Raw genomic sequence first — 14,510 nt, 5'->3', positions numbered from 1 at the left:
GAGTCAGACTTGGTGGGGATAATAAACAGCAGTATACACAGACATACAGATGAGTTAGATTTCCATACAGGTGTTCTGTCTCTGATCGTATCCTCCTCACTCTCACCAATGACTTACAATGGAGCTACAATGTTGGTGTGTCTTTACAAATCTGGATTTCAGCGGTCCCGTGACAGCCACAATAACAACAACAACAAAAAAGTAACTGTTAATTGGCTTTTACTCAAAGTCACTCAACATAAACCCGCAGTCTGATTGGCCATTGAGGCAGTGCCCCGCCCCTCAATGTGAAGCTGTCACATACTCCACTTCCCGGTGAGATTTGTCGGGGGAACGCGACAGTTCGTCAAAGATGGCCCATAATCGACAAACGTTTTGGTTATTGAGGAATAACATTGTGAGAGAATAAGAGACATCCTGCACAAAGAGAAAGCGGAGAGCCGGCGGTAGTTGTCGCGATCAGTGTTAGCACTCTCGTCGCTCTACGCCCCGCTTTGGTCTCTTCGTGAGCTAACTTGTTCCCGCTGTGCTAGCCTGTTAGCTCTCGTAGTAAATATTAACTAGCATTCTGAGTGTTGATTGCTAAAATGGCCACCATGGAGAAGCTGATGAAGGCCTTTGAGTCTCTGAAGTCATTCCAGCAACAACAGGGACCACTGACCGCTGAGGAGCTTGTCCAGAGGCAGTAAGTCGATTTTGGTCAAATGGTGATTGTATAGCCAGCTAACAGCCGCTAGGCTAAGCTTAGCTTGTAAGCTAACGTCACTAGCACCCCTCAGTCTACCAAGATTATATAGTTAGCTTGAATCTAGTTACGCTATCATGCAAGCTAGCAACTATAGTCTAAGATAGTTATGATGTATCTGATGTCTTAGACTTGCTTTTTGCCAGCAGCTACAGCTAGTGAGGTTTCCTCCCTTTGCATTTACGTTATCCGAGTGTTACTTGGTTAGCTTTGTATGGTCAGCCCTGCTGAATGATAGCCGGCATATTGAGTGATGTCCGTCAATTTATGCCCATGCACCTGTAAGGAGTCAAGGACCAATTCAACAGTTCAGCCTCTGCTTAATACGTTGACCTAGGCTCGTGTTGATGGTGTGTGTGTGTGTGTGTGTGTGTGTGTGTGTGTGTGTGTAGCGCCTTGTTAACAAATTGAGCGTACTGTACCCAATCCTCTCGTCTGTGCATCTGTTCCACAGAGCACATATGAGAGGATTGGGTATTGCACAAACGTCTGCCAAAGATGAGGTGCATTAATTGCCTCATTGACTAATGTAATTCACCCCTAACTGATTCACCGAGCCAGTAGTGCTGCATGTTGTGTTATTGTTCTGCCCCTGCTCAAGAAATCAAGCTTGGTTATGCAAGGTACACATGCCACCCACCTTCAATAATGACAGTACCATTTCTTCAAATATTCAATGCGGCCCAGTCAGTCTTGTCTCGAGGATCTGTCATGTTCTCAGTAAGAATTGTCACGTAATCCGTAGCTCTACAATGGTTTTGTTCTTTGAATAGCACCAGCAGATTCATCAGGCCTATCTGTCAGTCTAGAAGTCCCTAAACATTTTCACCTGTTCTCAGCAATACACTCTCTATAATTGTTTCTCCTTTTTGATCAGTATATCTATTTTAATGAGCTATTACTAAGTGTCATAAATTTAATGAAGTATGTATATATCTTCCATGCTTTTGTCTTTTGAAATTGGTATCAACCTCTTCTCTACGTAACAGCTGAAGGCCATTATCCTGGATATGTTTCGATCTATAAGGACGTGGTTCAGGGGAAAGCCAGGTCCCTCCCATCACTTATTGAGCTGCGGTGCCAACGCTGCAGCTCCCTGGCTCTTATAAGAATATCATTCCTTTGTCAGTGTGACAGTGCAGCAGGTTGTGATCAAGTCATACTAAATGTTTCAGCAGGAACTGTGTTATGGTCAGACAGTACAGTGGGGGAAGGCCTGGCTCATCTGTAAGAAACCACTGTCAACAACTTTCATTGTTGTCTGTATGAACAAGATCAGTTTTCTTAATCACTTATGTAATCACTTCACTTTATTTGCACACACAAAATGAAACAACAGCTACTTTGAATCTATACCTATACCTACCTGTGTGCCACGAACATATATATCTACAGTGTTTCCCATAGGATTTTGAGAGACTATGGGAGACCCCGGAAGAAAATTTTGTACATTTTAAAGTTAAATCCATCAATCTGGTGAACTTTGATAGCAATTTAGGAGCCTAGATGTATGAACTCTTAGCTCTTGTAAACAACTGTTTGTTGTAGCTTTTCATAAAACGGGTTGCTCAAATCAAGCAATGTGATTGTTTCATTGCTGTGGTATATCCCTCTGCGACTGAGGAAGTAACAATGTAAGTAGACGTGAGTAGGGACCATAGGTAGCGACAGATTGAAGTTGAGGAAACTTACGGGAGCTCAAAGCCTGCAAACTTATATTGCCGCGAACCCAGCTACCGTCTCGTAGATTTCTCTCTGAGGAACGTTGCAGTTTGTTGCATAGCAACCGCTGTTCACTGTGCAGGCTGACAGGAGGGACTACTTTTTTGTATTTGTTAAAAAAATTAAAAAATCTAATTATAGTGTGTCTATTACTTTCATTTCAACATACTTGTAACAGTTTTATAAAAGCAATATCTCACTTCTGTCCGTTGTATACGGTCATTATACTAGAGGTGTTGAAATTAATAATTTCTATGATGCATTGCGATGTGGACGATGCTGCATCGATGCAGTGACAGACCATAATCGATTATAGACTACTGCTGTTACTTCATGATTTTCCGACCACGGCTGGAAAATAAAGTTTAAGAGTTTAAAATTACTTCCAGGTAGTAGTAACACCTGCCAAGGAAATAACGGACCCAGCTCAGCCAAGAATTAATGCTGTAACCGAGCGTTTATTGTGATGCCTGTACTGTATCATTTATAAGAAATAACAACATGGGACAGCTTGGTCCAAGACGGAACAACAACAACTTTATCACCATCAAACACACTACAGCGCATCCACTCCCTTCCTCCGTTCTGCCCTTCACAATAAAAGTAGTAGCAGCAGACGTTGGGAGAGGGATGAGGCTAGTGTGAGGAGCTCAGTAAGGTCAGAGAGGAAGGAGGGGTTTGGTTTAGGTGGCCGGTAAATGAGGATAACTGTTGTGGAGGATAGGGCTTTGTAGGCAAGGAATTCAAAGGATGATACTGAGGGGAGGGTGAGTTCTGTGATCCTGAAATTCTGGTTGAATATGACGGCCCACCGCCACAGCGGTGTAGATAAAACCAGGGGGGATGCTTGGTTGAGGGAGAAGAAGTTGTTGGGTTGTTGCCAGGTTTCAGTGATGAGAAGGAAATCCAGTGTTTTCGAGGATTAGTTCATGGAGGGCGGGGGCTTTATTGTTGAGTGATCGAGTGTTGAGAAAGGCAAGGTTGGCGGAGTAAGAGGGTGGTGGGATCGGGGCAGGCTGAAGAGGTCTGAGGTGATCCCGGTTAGAAGTGCGAGGGGGTGCTGGCGAGGGGTGGTTGTGCAGTAGGGGGATGCAATAGATGGATTAGCAGATGGTTGGACATTGAGTAGCTCGGTGTTGGTGTTTGGTGAAGTGGTAGAAGTTTTTAGAGGGCGGTTAGCACTGAGGTCCAGTCTGGGCTTTGTATCCTACCACACGGGTTGCAATGTATGAGGTCTACAGGTGGCAGCGCTCCTCTGTATCAGCCAGCCGATGCCGACGAGGCCGCAGACGGTGAAGGGATAAAAGAGCGGGCGGTTACGGAGGCCGACCACGGGTGCAAGAGATCATGGAGGGGAGTAGGGAGACATCCTTGTACAGGCACATGTGATATATCAATGAGGCAGATATTCACATTTGGTAAAAACTGAATAATTCATTGCCCTGTTGAGATCTCTCCTTTAACACAGTGAGGTTTAAAAGTGAAGCAGGAAACAAAAGGCCCTCATTTGCAATCTCATCCACTTCTCCAGAAATTCTGTTCATGGCTTTAAATGGTATATATGTACTATTTAGTATGGCTGGGTATCGTGGCCAATTTCCTAAATCGTTAGATTTCGATTCATAAGGTTCTGAATCGATTAATCACGATTCGATTCAATTCAATTCAATCTGCTCTTAAATAATGAAAATGGCTCAACTGTGTTACAAAATACAAATGTACTTTATTTTTTCTCTTCACCTTAAACAACAGGTTTTAAGTGCAAACTTGTAAATTGGACAGTTTAAACTTGAGCTGTAAACAAAACTGTCTTGAAATTACAAAGTAATTGCAAGTGAAAGTGTACTTGAACTACAACATTCCATCACTGCAAATTGCATTAAGGCATTGTTTATTAAAGTGCAAAAATAATAATAAAGGTAACAAAACTAAAAGTAAACTTGAACTGTCTAAAGTCAAGTCCTGTTATTGTGACTTTGTTCTCACTTCTCCCTAATTGTGAGTTTCTTGTGCAGGAAAAGGAGCTCATTGACATGATTTGGGGTTAGGCAGCTCCTTCTTGCAGTGACAATATTACTCGCAGGTGAAAAAACCCGGTCCGACGCAATACTGGTCCCTGGGACACAAAGGTATTGCTTCGCAAGGCGAGCCAACAGTGGATACTTCCTTTCATTTCCAAGGTGCTGGATTTTTTGGGCTTCTTGGTCGAAGTCGCTTCCCCCATCTCCTCAGCTCCTTCATCAGCATCATTACCATAGGTATTTTGCTGTTGAATAAGACAGGGATAAAAACACAAATAAATAAATAGATTGAAAATCATTTATGAACTCTTTTAAATTATATAATATTCCTTATAATTCAATAGAGAATCTTTTAATTCTCAATGAAAACATTTGTATTAAATTGAACAGTTTTTTTCTAAATACTTACACCACGTGCAGCAGTGGCAGCCTCTGCAGACTGGAGAAGGTGTCATCTCTCTTTAGCAGACAGGGATGGTAGGGCCTTAAAACGAGGATCCAGCGCTAATGCTGCATACAATGTGTCCTTCTGCGCATCATATCTTAAAGACATTTCACAAGTTATTTTTGTTATCACAATATGAGTATAAACATGCCATGCATACAAATATAAAATCTCACACATACAAACAAAAAAGTGCATGGATTATAAATTATTAACTGCTACAACTAATCAGTAAAATGAGAAGAAAATGCACATATAAAATACAAAACTTTGCTTTTGTAATGTTTTGATTTGGCCTACCACTGACTATTGCATGACACACACAGAGAGAGAGAGAGAGAGAGAGACCTTAGCATACCTTGTCCTTAAGTTATTCTTCAGCAGCCTTCAAGTCACTCACCCCAGTGGAGTCTTCGAGGCTGGGGGTCAAGGCCTCCTGCAGCAGGGCGAGAAGTGGGGCGATGACGGACAGAGTTGGTTGCTTGTCCTCCGACATTGCCAGTGTAGCTTCTTTCACTGGTTTCAAGACCCGCACCAAATCAATCGTTACATCCTCCTCTGTTAAGGTGCACAGATCTTTTTCATTCCTGCGCATGTCTTGTGAAAGGAGAGTGGCAGAGATTGCTGACTGTTGCTCTAAAAAGCGCTCCAGCATGTCCAGTGCACTGTTCCACCTAGTACCAGCGTCTACTGTTAGCTTGTGCACTGGCAGTTGAAGCAGCTTCTGTTTTTCTTTTAGTATGTGGTTTGCCGTCGTACTCCGGTGAAAGAACGTTACTATACGCCTCACTCGAGCAAGAAGACGTGACACAGCTGGGATTTTTAGACCTGCTTGTGAGGCTAAGTTCAGTGTGTGCGCGAAGCAGCCGACGTGCATTAGCTGCAATATCTCAACCGCACGAACCATATTTGCAGCGTTGTCCATCGAGACTGCTGGGTCTTTGCTGGTCAGCCCCCATTCCTGTATGTCCCCCGTCAACATATCAGCTATATTAATAGCGTTGTGGCTCGTGAGAACCTCGGTGGTCTGTGGCATATGAGACATGAGGCACCACTCGTTGTCGATGTAGTGAGAAGTCACTGTAAAGCACGACTGCGTTGACAGTGATGTCCAGGTGTCACACGTTATGCCGACTCTCTGCTGACAGCATTTTTGTTAGGATGTCGTCTTTCACACATGTATACATCATGGGGATAACAGTTTCAGGTTTTCACTAGGACACTGAATTCTCCCCGGACGTGTCTGTCGTCGTTCAAAGGACGAACAGACCACCTTCTTACTTTATGTCGCTTTTAAGTTTAAAACCACTATATTTTCCTCATCTACTGATCCCAACACCAGCTCGTCGCTGTTGCCATGGTGCGTGACGCCTCTTTCTTCTTCTTTTGGCGATTCCACCGGTGTTAATAGTGTTTTGTCAGCAGTGACAGCTTTTGTTTAGGAGTATAATCAAACTGTGAACTGCTGTGACGTCACCGCTGCCGTGCGGATGGTCCGATGCGTCAAGCATAAATCGAGCTTAATCTGGGCACCGTCCCCTTCGACAGCGGAGGTGGATCTACACTGATCTCACGCGTGGCCTCTCTATATTGACGGAAATTGTAGGGACTGAGAACTTTAATTCCTGTGGAGATCCAAAGACACACCACCTAGTGTAGTTGACGTGACCCCCGCAGTTGACTAATCACTCGCGGACTATTCCCCCTCTCACTCACATTGGTCTACACTGGTGGAGTGTATCCTAGCTCCCTCATTTTTTTTGTGGGGGAAAAAGAAAAATCCTGCACATTGCAGGTGAACGCAACTTTAAAGATCTTTTATTTTGCTATGATAAGTGTAAAAATAATTACGGTTTATGAGTCTATGGCGCAACAAATTATACTATGGCGGGCCGCCACAGTCTAATCAATGTATAGGAAATTTATTTATTTATGATTTATGTACTGGATGTTTGGTGATTGAGTACACTGTTAGATGATACATACAACTTCATCTAATACTTACTACTTTCTATCAATTACTCCAAGAACAATATAAGAGTTGGCTTAAGTTCAAATATACAGTGGTGTGAGAAGTGTTGCAGTGTTTTATGGAGTGACACTGACTGTACCAATAAGTATTCCATTCATTTTACTGTTCGGTTATTAGTAAGTGATATAAGTAAGATCCTGTCAAGAGATAGACAATTTCTTGCACTGGACATGCACAAAGGCACTGCCTCATTCTCTGAACCCCATCATTCTCTCCAAACCTCTGTTTCTCTTTTTCTTTTACTCCCTATGCTTTCTGCCCCCTCTCCTCCTGCTCTCCATCTTTCATCTTTCACAGGAAAAAGGAACAAGCGACTACAAAGAAGGACAGGGTGACCCACTGTCTGACAATATGTGAGAACATTGTGGCTCAGTCTCTGAGGTAGGCCTTTTTAGTTTACCTTCAGTTTTTCGCCCCAATCAATGACCCCGTTTTCAACTGGTAGTAACATCTGTCCTGAGTGATCCGATCACAAGTGGACACCTCTCAGTACGTCTGTTCTCACCTGGCAGCAGAATGTGTCTCCACATGCGTCTTCAGTGACCACTTATGATCTGATTTCACTTACCCGCTCTGTAGGGTTAGGGTCTGTGGCTTTTGAGATCTGATTTCAATGCGTCCTTAATGCCTCCTGAGAGTGTTTTCACCTGTACTTAGAGCTGTCCACTTGTGATTGGAGCTTCCTCCATGGAGTACGCCATGCTTCTACAGTTGCCCAGAACAGACAAACCAATCACTGGCTCTAGAGTGGACTTTTCCTGATTTTATGTTACTTTCGCCGTAGGTTCCTCTATATATAATATATCAATTGCACCTGACTTGACTGAGTTAGGCGCCATTGATAAGGAATCATACCAGAAGTCCTGCCCTCTTAAATCAGATTTTTATGACTTTTAAACCACACAAACCGATGTTTTTAGGGAACACTGATCAGCATTAACATTATGATCACTGACAGCTGAAGGGAATAAAATTGATTATCTCGATACACCTGAATGAAAGAATGTCACTTGCCTGGGCATGTTCATTCAAGTTTTTGTTGACAGATGAGTCGCCGAAGATTTCATTTAAACATGTATGTGTGTAATTACATTTGTCTGACTGTTGTTCTCTATGATCCTGAAAGCAGAACGTCTCCAGAGTTTCAGAAACTGCTGGGCATCGCCATGGAGATGTTCCTGCTCTGCAGTGATGACAGCGAATCTGATGTTCGAATGGTAGCCGACGAGTGCCTGAACAAAATCATCAAAGTGAGCAGGAACTTATTAACTCTCTGCCAGGCTCCCTTCAATATCATTCACATTTCCGTGAACAGAACAGAACAGTACAGAAGAGTTGTTTTTTGTTTTTTAATCATTCATGATGCTCAGAATGCTTGTTCTTTATATTTATCTTCAGGCGCTTATAGACTCCAACCTGCCTAGACTGCAGCTGGAGCTGTACAAGGAAATTAAAAAGGTGATGAGATGTGTCTTGTGTTGTGAGTCATTTTTGCAGTGTTATTCTCTCAGACTAACGACCCATGTGAAGTGTTAAAATTATGTAAATTATGTCATATAATGGATGTTATTCTGTGGTGATGTTAATTTGTGTTTGTGTGACTCTGTAGAATGGTGCCTCTCGGAGTCTTAGGGCAGCCCTGTGGAGGTTTGCTGAGCTTGCCCACCTCATCAGACCGCAGAAATGCAGGTATATACCTAAATCCCCGAAAAAGGTATTTTTATTACACTCACATGAAAACCATATTTGATATTTGAGTCCCATCTGGGGATTTTTGTGCCTGGTTGTGTTTAGTATTGGAGATTGAATGCCTCAATTACAGTGCGAGGAACGCCATTGTCGTAAACTTTGCGTTAAATGCCCTTTGTCCACCTTTTGGTTTTTGCTATTTTTACCCTACCCTCCATTTCCTCCTTGTGCTGCAGACCGTACCTGGTCAACCTGTTGCCGTGCCTCACCAGGATCACTAAGCGGCAGGAGGAGACAGTGCAGGAGACTCTGGCTGCAGCAATTCCCAAGACTATGACTGCTTTGGGACACTTTGCCAATGATGGCGAGATCAAGGTATCCATACAAAGCGGAAACAGTGTGGGGTGGAAATTACATGTGGGCTCAGATAATTGTTGTTTTCAAGTAATTGTTTTGCTTCAAATTTTGTCTTGAGGAAAATAAACTACTGGCTTGTTAAATAACAATAAACAATAATGTTAAATACAAATGTTTCTTAAATAAAATAAAAATGAAAAATGCTCCTTTTCTTGCATATTCACAAAGGGCTGTGCAAACAAGGCACAGCAAGGCTGAATGAAGCTTGCAACGTGGTTTGTTTCGGTGCAGAAGCCTGCGAAGGCTTCAAGTTCTGGGTTTCAAGCACAACATTTTACACACTCCTCATGCTGCACTTTACGGCGCTGTTGTAAACTTTTATTTGCAACCTGTTTGCTGCATTCTCTACAGAATACAGTATTCTGCTACTCATCTGAAACTTTGAATCCAAACCATCTTTAAATGATCGAGCCATTATTTTAATTTTACTAACCAACTCCTCTTTGGCTGCTGGCCTCTTGTTTGTGTCTGTCTCCATGTTGGTGCTGCATGCAGGACTTGTGAGTGGGTAGGGGAGGAGCGGTATTGGTTTTACTCAGAGGGGAAGAGAGGCGTTGCAAGGCGGAGTTGTGTGAGGGAGAGACAGGGAGAGGAGAAATATGCAAACTGGTGGCTCCATGAAATAAACTTATAATCGTTATTGTAATGCAACATATATCTCAATATACACAATATTTTCTACATCCTGTTTGAAAATATATTTTAAAAACTCGATATATCGCCCAGCCGTAGTTACAACATGTACTTTATAAGACATTTCTCAGAACCTTTTGAGATTATGAATACCCCCCACCCTTTTACCCCACCCCATATCTCCACAGCTACCTTAATAATAAATAATAATTGTACAGATTCAAAACATAATTGTGTCAGTATAGTTAGGCATATGATAAATCAAAAGGTAATCAATAAAAAAAAAGAAAATTAGAAAATAAACAAGACAAGCAAAGCAAACAAGGGAGAAAAAAAGGAAAAATTATGTTATAATAATATAGATATATATTAACACCAGGCTTTATCAGATGAAAATTCAATGTATGTGACATGCAAGATCAGTCATTGTCTAATATTAATATAGTCTAGGAATGGGGTCCATGCTTTCAGAAATAAGTCTTGATATCCAGAGAGTCTGGATGTGACTCTTTCATAGCTTCCTATGCTGGACATTTTTCATGACTTTTAACATATGGTGTGTCGCAGGCAAAAAAAAGTCTGAGTTTTTATTTGTTTTGTTTTTTTGTGACAGAAGTAGCCCCTCTTTTAGGTACGAGGTCCGAGTTTTGTCTTGACCCATCAGGATCCTTCTCTTGCACGGAAATACGCGTTCTTTGTCACGTTTGTTTCTGTTTGTGTTTTCATTGTAGTCTCACCACAACTCTTCCAGGTGCTGCTGAAGTCATTTGTGGCCAACCTGAAATCCGGCTCTCCGACCATCAGACGAACAGCAGCAAGTGCAGCTGTCAGCGTGTGCCAACACTCCAGACGTACCAGCTACTTCTACACCTGGCTCCTTAATGTGCTGCTGGGTAGGACACAAACGCACACATTAGCCATTAGACTGCTTTTAGTTACAGTACGAAAGTAATGGATGTTCACATTGGACAAAGAAATAAACACCATGTCCTTCTGTCCTTTTCCAGGACTGTTGGTTCCAGTGGATGAGGAGCACCCCAGCCACCTTATACTGGGGGTGCTGCTAACCCTTCGCTACCTGATGCCTCTGTTGCAGCAGCAAGTCAACACCACCAGCCTCAAAGGAAGCTTTGGAGTCATGAGGAAGGAGGCAGATGTGCAGCCAACACCTGTACAGCTTCTTCAGGTAAGGAAAGTGTGTTTATGTGTGAGATAGAGATATAAAGTTACTATAAAGTTTGCCTCACTTTTCTGTTTGTGTCTTGAGGTGTACGAGCTGACCCTACACTACACACAACACTGGGATCACAATGTGGTCACAGCTGCTCTGGAGCTCCTGCAGCAGGTGTTCAGGACTCCTCCACCTGAGCTTCTGCACATGCTCATCACCGCCGGCAGCATTCCACATGTTACTGTGTTTCGGCAGGAAACAGAGAGCCGCTCACGCTCTGGCAGCATCCTGGAGCTCATCGGTAAACACAACAGTCAGTTGGGACACTGTTCATAACTCCTCTTTTCCCTCTTGTGCAATGTAATATTGGCCTTGCAGTAGTTTTCATACTATTAAAAAAAAACCACCTTTAAAATTGGGACATAAATATATCTCCTTCAGGTATTTTTGAATTCATTAACCCATGCTGACTTTGCTAGGACATTAATGGACCAAATCAAGACAGTGCTCTTCTCTAGTTTCTACTTTAGTCTGTGTTTGTGGCCCCTTTCTTTGCTTTGCTAACTCATTCCCTGTCTCCTGGAGCTAATTGTTTCTTTTTCCTATGAGTCTTTCTGAGCTTTTGCTGCTTTTTTCTTCCTCACCTGTCATTTCTACTTGCTGTATTCCTGCCACCTGTAGCGGGGGGAGGGTCTTCCTGCAGTCCGCTCATTCTCAGGAAACAGAGAGGTGACTAGTCTGTTTATCTTCTCTGCTCACCTCTACTCCTTTACTGTTCAAGTCAGGCCGTGGGCAAAGTCACTTAAGGCAGCTGATTTTCCTTCTTGATAAATCATTTAAATGGTTTTAATATATACCCAACGACAAAATTCCAATGATATATTTTAAAGGGGCAGTTAGCAATTTGAATGCAATACAATTTCTGTAAAATTCTACTGTCTGTTCTGTGTCCGCGCTGACGAAACAGATATTCTTTACGTGCATATGCAGCCCAGGCTTTGTAAATTGAAAATAAAATGATGTAGACCGCACCACAAAACACTGTGTGCGCAGGTTGTAAACGTCACTTCCGACGCCTTAAGAGATGAGTTAGCGACAGATGCTTTGAATCAGGGTTTGTGCCTCGTGGTTAGTGCGTCTGTCTCTCATGCCGAGGCTGCGGGTTATAGCCCTGACCACTGCAGTCAAAATATCAACAACAAACAATATTTGTCAAAAATTCTGCCCCCTGGTTTCTGTTTGGTTATGTTAACACTGATGTCTTGACATTATACCTGTTGTTTTTTCAGGTAAGATGCTTTCTGGAGAGGAGGAAGGGTTGGAGGATGATCCTGAGAGGACAGAAGTGACTGCTGGTGCCTTCACAGGTGAGATGCATCAACTTGGATGCAGAATATGGCTCAGGATGTAGAGTCGTCCGTTCACCAACCCAAAGGTTGGTGGTTCGATCCCAGCTGCCAGTGCACATGCCGTTGTTTCCTTGGGCAAGACACTTAACCCTAACTTGCCTCTGACGTATCTTCAGACGGTGTATGAATGTGACAGAAAAATGCGCGGTAAATAGCAGCGCTGTACGAATGTGTGTGAATGGGTGAATGTGACTTTCCTGTAAAGCGCTTTGAGTGGTCTATATGACTAGAAAAGCGCTATATAAATACAGTCCATTTACCATAGTGCCTGGTGACAAAATATGACAGTCTGAACAACTTAAATTCACAGTTAAGACTAGATGGTAAATTTAATTTTTTTTTATTAATTATTCTGTATTTCTTTACTCGTAGCATCAGTTGTTGGTGCAGACTCTGCAGCCCAGGTTGACATCATCACGGAGCAGCCACGCTCCTCCCAGCATACCCTGCAGCCTGGTGACTCCATGGACCTCAGTGCCTCCTCAGAGCAGGGCGTAGGCGAAGCTGGGACATCTGAGCCAGACACTCCCGAATCACCCAATGACGAGGAGGAAATGCTGAGTCGTAGCTCCAGTGGTGGGGCCAACATTACTCCAGAGACAGCTGACTATACTACACCAGAAAACACCACACCGGAGGGAGGGCCCTTACGCGATGGTGGGAATCTGTTAAGCACTCACGATTGCTCACTCCCACCCAGCGATTCGTCACAGACCACAACAGAGGGACCGGACTCAGCTGTCACTCCGTCAGACGTAGCAGAACTGGTCAGTATGACAGGTTGGGAATGGAACTGAGGTTTGATTGTGTATGTACAGCATTCTCGCTTTGATACTGAAGACTCAAATGCATGTAATGCTACCATCACCTTGGAGCCTGGTGCCTTCAAGTACCCAGATTATGAATTATACCTCAGTATATATCATAGATGTTAAAAATATCATTCTTACTTCTATTTGTCACAATAGCCACAGTTTATATGCAAACCCCCTGCAGTGAGTTGACATGAAAAATGTTCCTTTCTTCAAATGCTGATGCATTGTTACTTTTTATCAAATTAACTTAACAATGGGGGGAAAGTGAACAGTAAATGTGGCAAAAGTTTGGATATTTTCAGCAATGTTCAGGTCAGCGGGACTATGAGGACATTACTAATAGCCTCAGCTTGTTTAACTCAAAGTAGTTCATAGCGGATTTTGAGGTCTGCTATGGATCATTGTCATGTTTTAGAAGCCATCTCCTTTTCGTTTCACATTTGTTCAACAGTGACTGCCCACTTTTTGAATGGCTCCGGTTGCGGAAGGAATTTTCTCATTCATTCACTCCATTGACGTTGCATAAAATCCTTATATTAAGATTTAAGCCTTGAACCAAGCCAATAAACCATGAGATGAATCGTTATTAGAGATGTAACGATACACATATTTGCATTGAACCGTTCGCACCTGTTTCCTCCAGCTGAATGCCTGGCAGAACCACGCTCACCTCCACAAATGCCATATTCAAATCAAACAATTATATTTAATCAGAGCGGGAGGAGAGTTATCTTTCTGAAAAGTTACGAAAGAAGGCTTGTTGAGGAATGATTTGTTTGTCCAATGACCGTACTCCTTTTCATTTGTGATAACTTGCACATGGACTGATGAATTTAGTGATTGTGTCATCAGGTGCTGTGGATTCATTCATTCTGTAGGCCTATAATGATTTGCTGTGCTTTTATATGTTCTATGCTTATAAGTGATATAGCAATTGTCTGCTTTGCAATTGTCTGGAGTGGTTGTGTATGTCGGTGCGTGTGTATGTGCGTGTGTTCGGGGTGAGGGAGGGCCAAAGAAAAAATATTTTCTGTGTTTCTTAAAACAAGGTTGCTATCATATAGACTTCGTTTCAAATCTCGTAGCTCATTGTGAGTCAACCTTGGATGGTTACGACATTATGGCTAATAATCAAAATGCCTGGATTCAGAATATGAATGGGATTTTCACTTCAGGAATCTTACTGTTGAGTTCTATTTAGTGAAATCCATTCTCCCCTTATCTGTGCAAAGTTTAATATGCCACTGGCTGCCACACATCCCCAAATCAGAATAATTTCTCCCCCCATGCTTAATAGTTGGTGGATTATTACCTTTGGCACATGTTGCAGTGACTGCTTCTTAAAATTTGATTTAATTCATGATATGAACATAAAATTTGAGGAAAGGCTCATTTCAATGTCTGTTCACTG

At 42.6% G+C, this 14,510-nt stretch overlaps 1 protein-coding gene across 12 annotated transcripts in view; it reads left to right on the top strand.

Moving 5' to 3' along the window:
• Window positions 1-296: 296 nt before the first annotated feature.
• The window catches only part of htt (huntingtin), a 54,946-nt gene continuing 40,732 nt past the window's right edge, over window positions 297-14,510 (top strand). For 4 of the 12 annotated variants that reach the window (XM_047333774.1, XM_047333773.1, XM_047333771.1 and 1 more), the window contains exons 1-12: window positions 298-685; window positions 7,263-7,346; window positions 8,092-8,215; window positions 8,364-8,423; window positions 8,575-8,654; window positions 8,891-9,029; window positions 10,456-10,597; window positions 10,712-10,890; window positions 10,972-11,176; window positions 11,557-11,604; window positions 12,165-12,242; window positions 12,657-13,051. In XM_047333774.1, the coding sequence (XP_047189730.1) occupies window positions 588-685; window positions 7,263-7,346; window positions 8,092-8,215; window positions 8,364-8,423; window positions 8,575-8,654; window positions 8,891-9,029; window positions 10,456-10,597; window positions 10,712-10,890; window positions 10,972-11,176; window positions 11,557-11,604; window positions 12,165-12,242; window positions 12,657-13,051 (1,632 nt within the window). In that variant the 5' untranslated portion in view covers window positions 298-587. Of the gene's footprint in view, window positions 686-7,262; window positions 7,347-8,091; window positions 8,216-8,363; window positions 8,424-8,574; window positions 8,680-8,890; window positions 9,030-10,455; window positions 10,598-10,711; window positions 10,891-10,971; window positions 11,177-11,556; window positions 11,605-12,164; window positions 12,243-12,656; window positions 13,052-14,510 lie in introns of those variants that run through there. The other 8 variants (XM_047333776.1, XM_047333775.1, XM_047333778.1 and 5 more) reach the window with 6 other exon arrangements.

The sequence above is a fragment of the Scophthalmus maximus genome, chromosome 8 (genome assembly GCF_022379125.1).
Source record: "Scophthalmus maximus strain ysfricsl-2021 chromosome 8, ASM2237912v1, whole genome shotgun sequence".
In the NCBI taxonomy this organism is placed as follows: Eukaryota; Metazoa; Chordata; class Actinopteri; order Pleuronectiformes; family Scophthalmidae; genus Scophthalmus; species Scophthalmus maximus.
The sequence above is the reverse complement of the archived record's forward strand: the minus strand, read 5'-3'. Positions and strand labels throughout refer to the sequence as shown.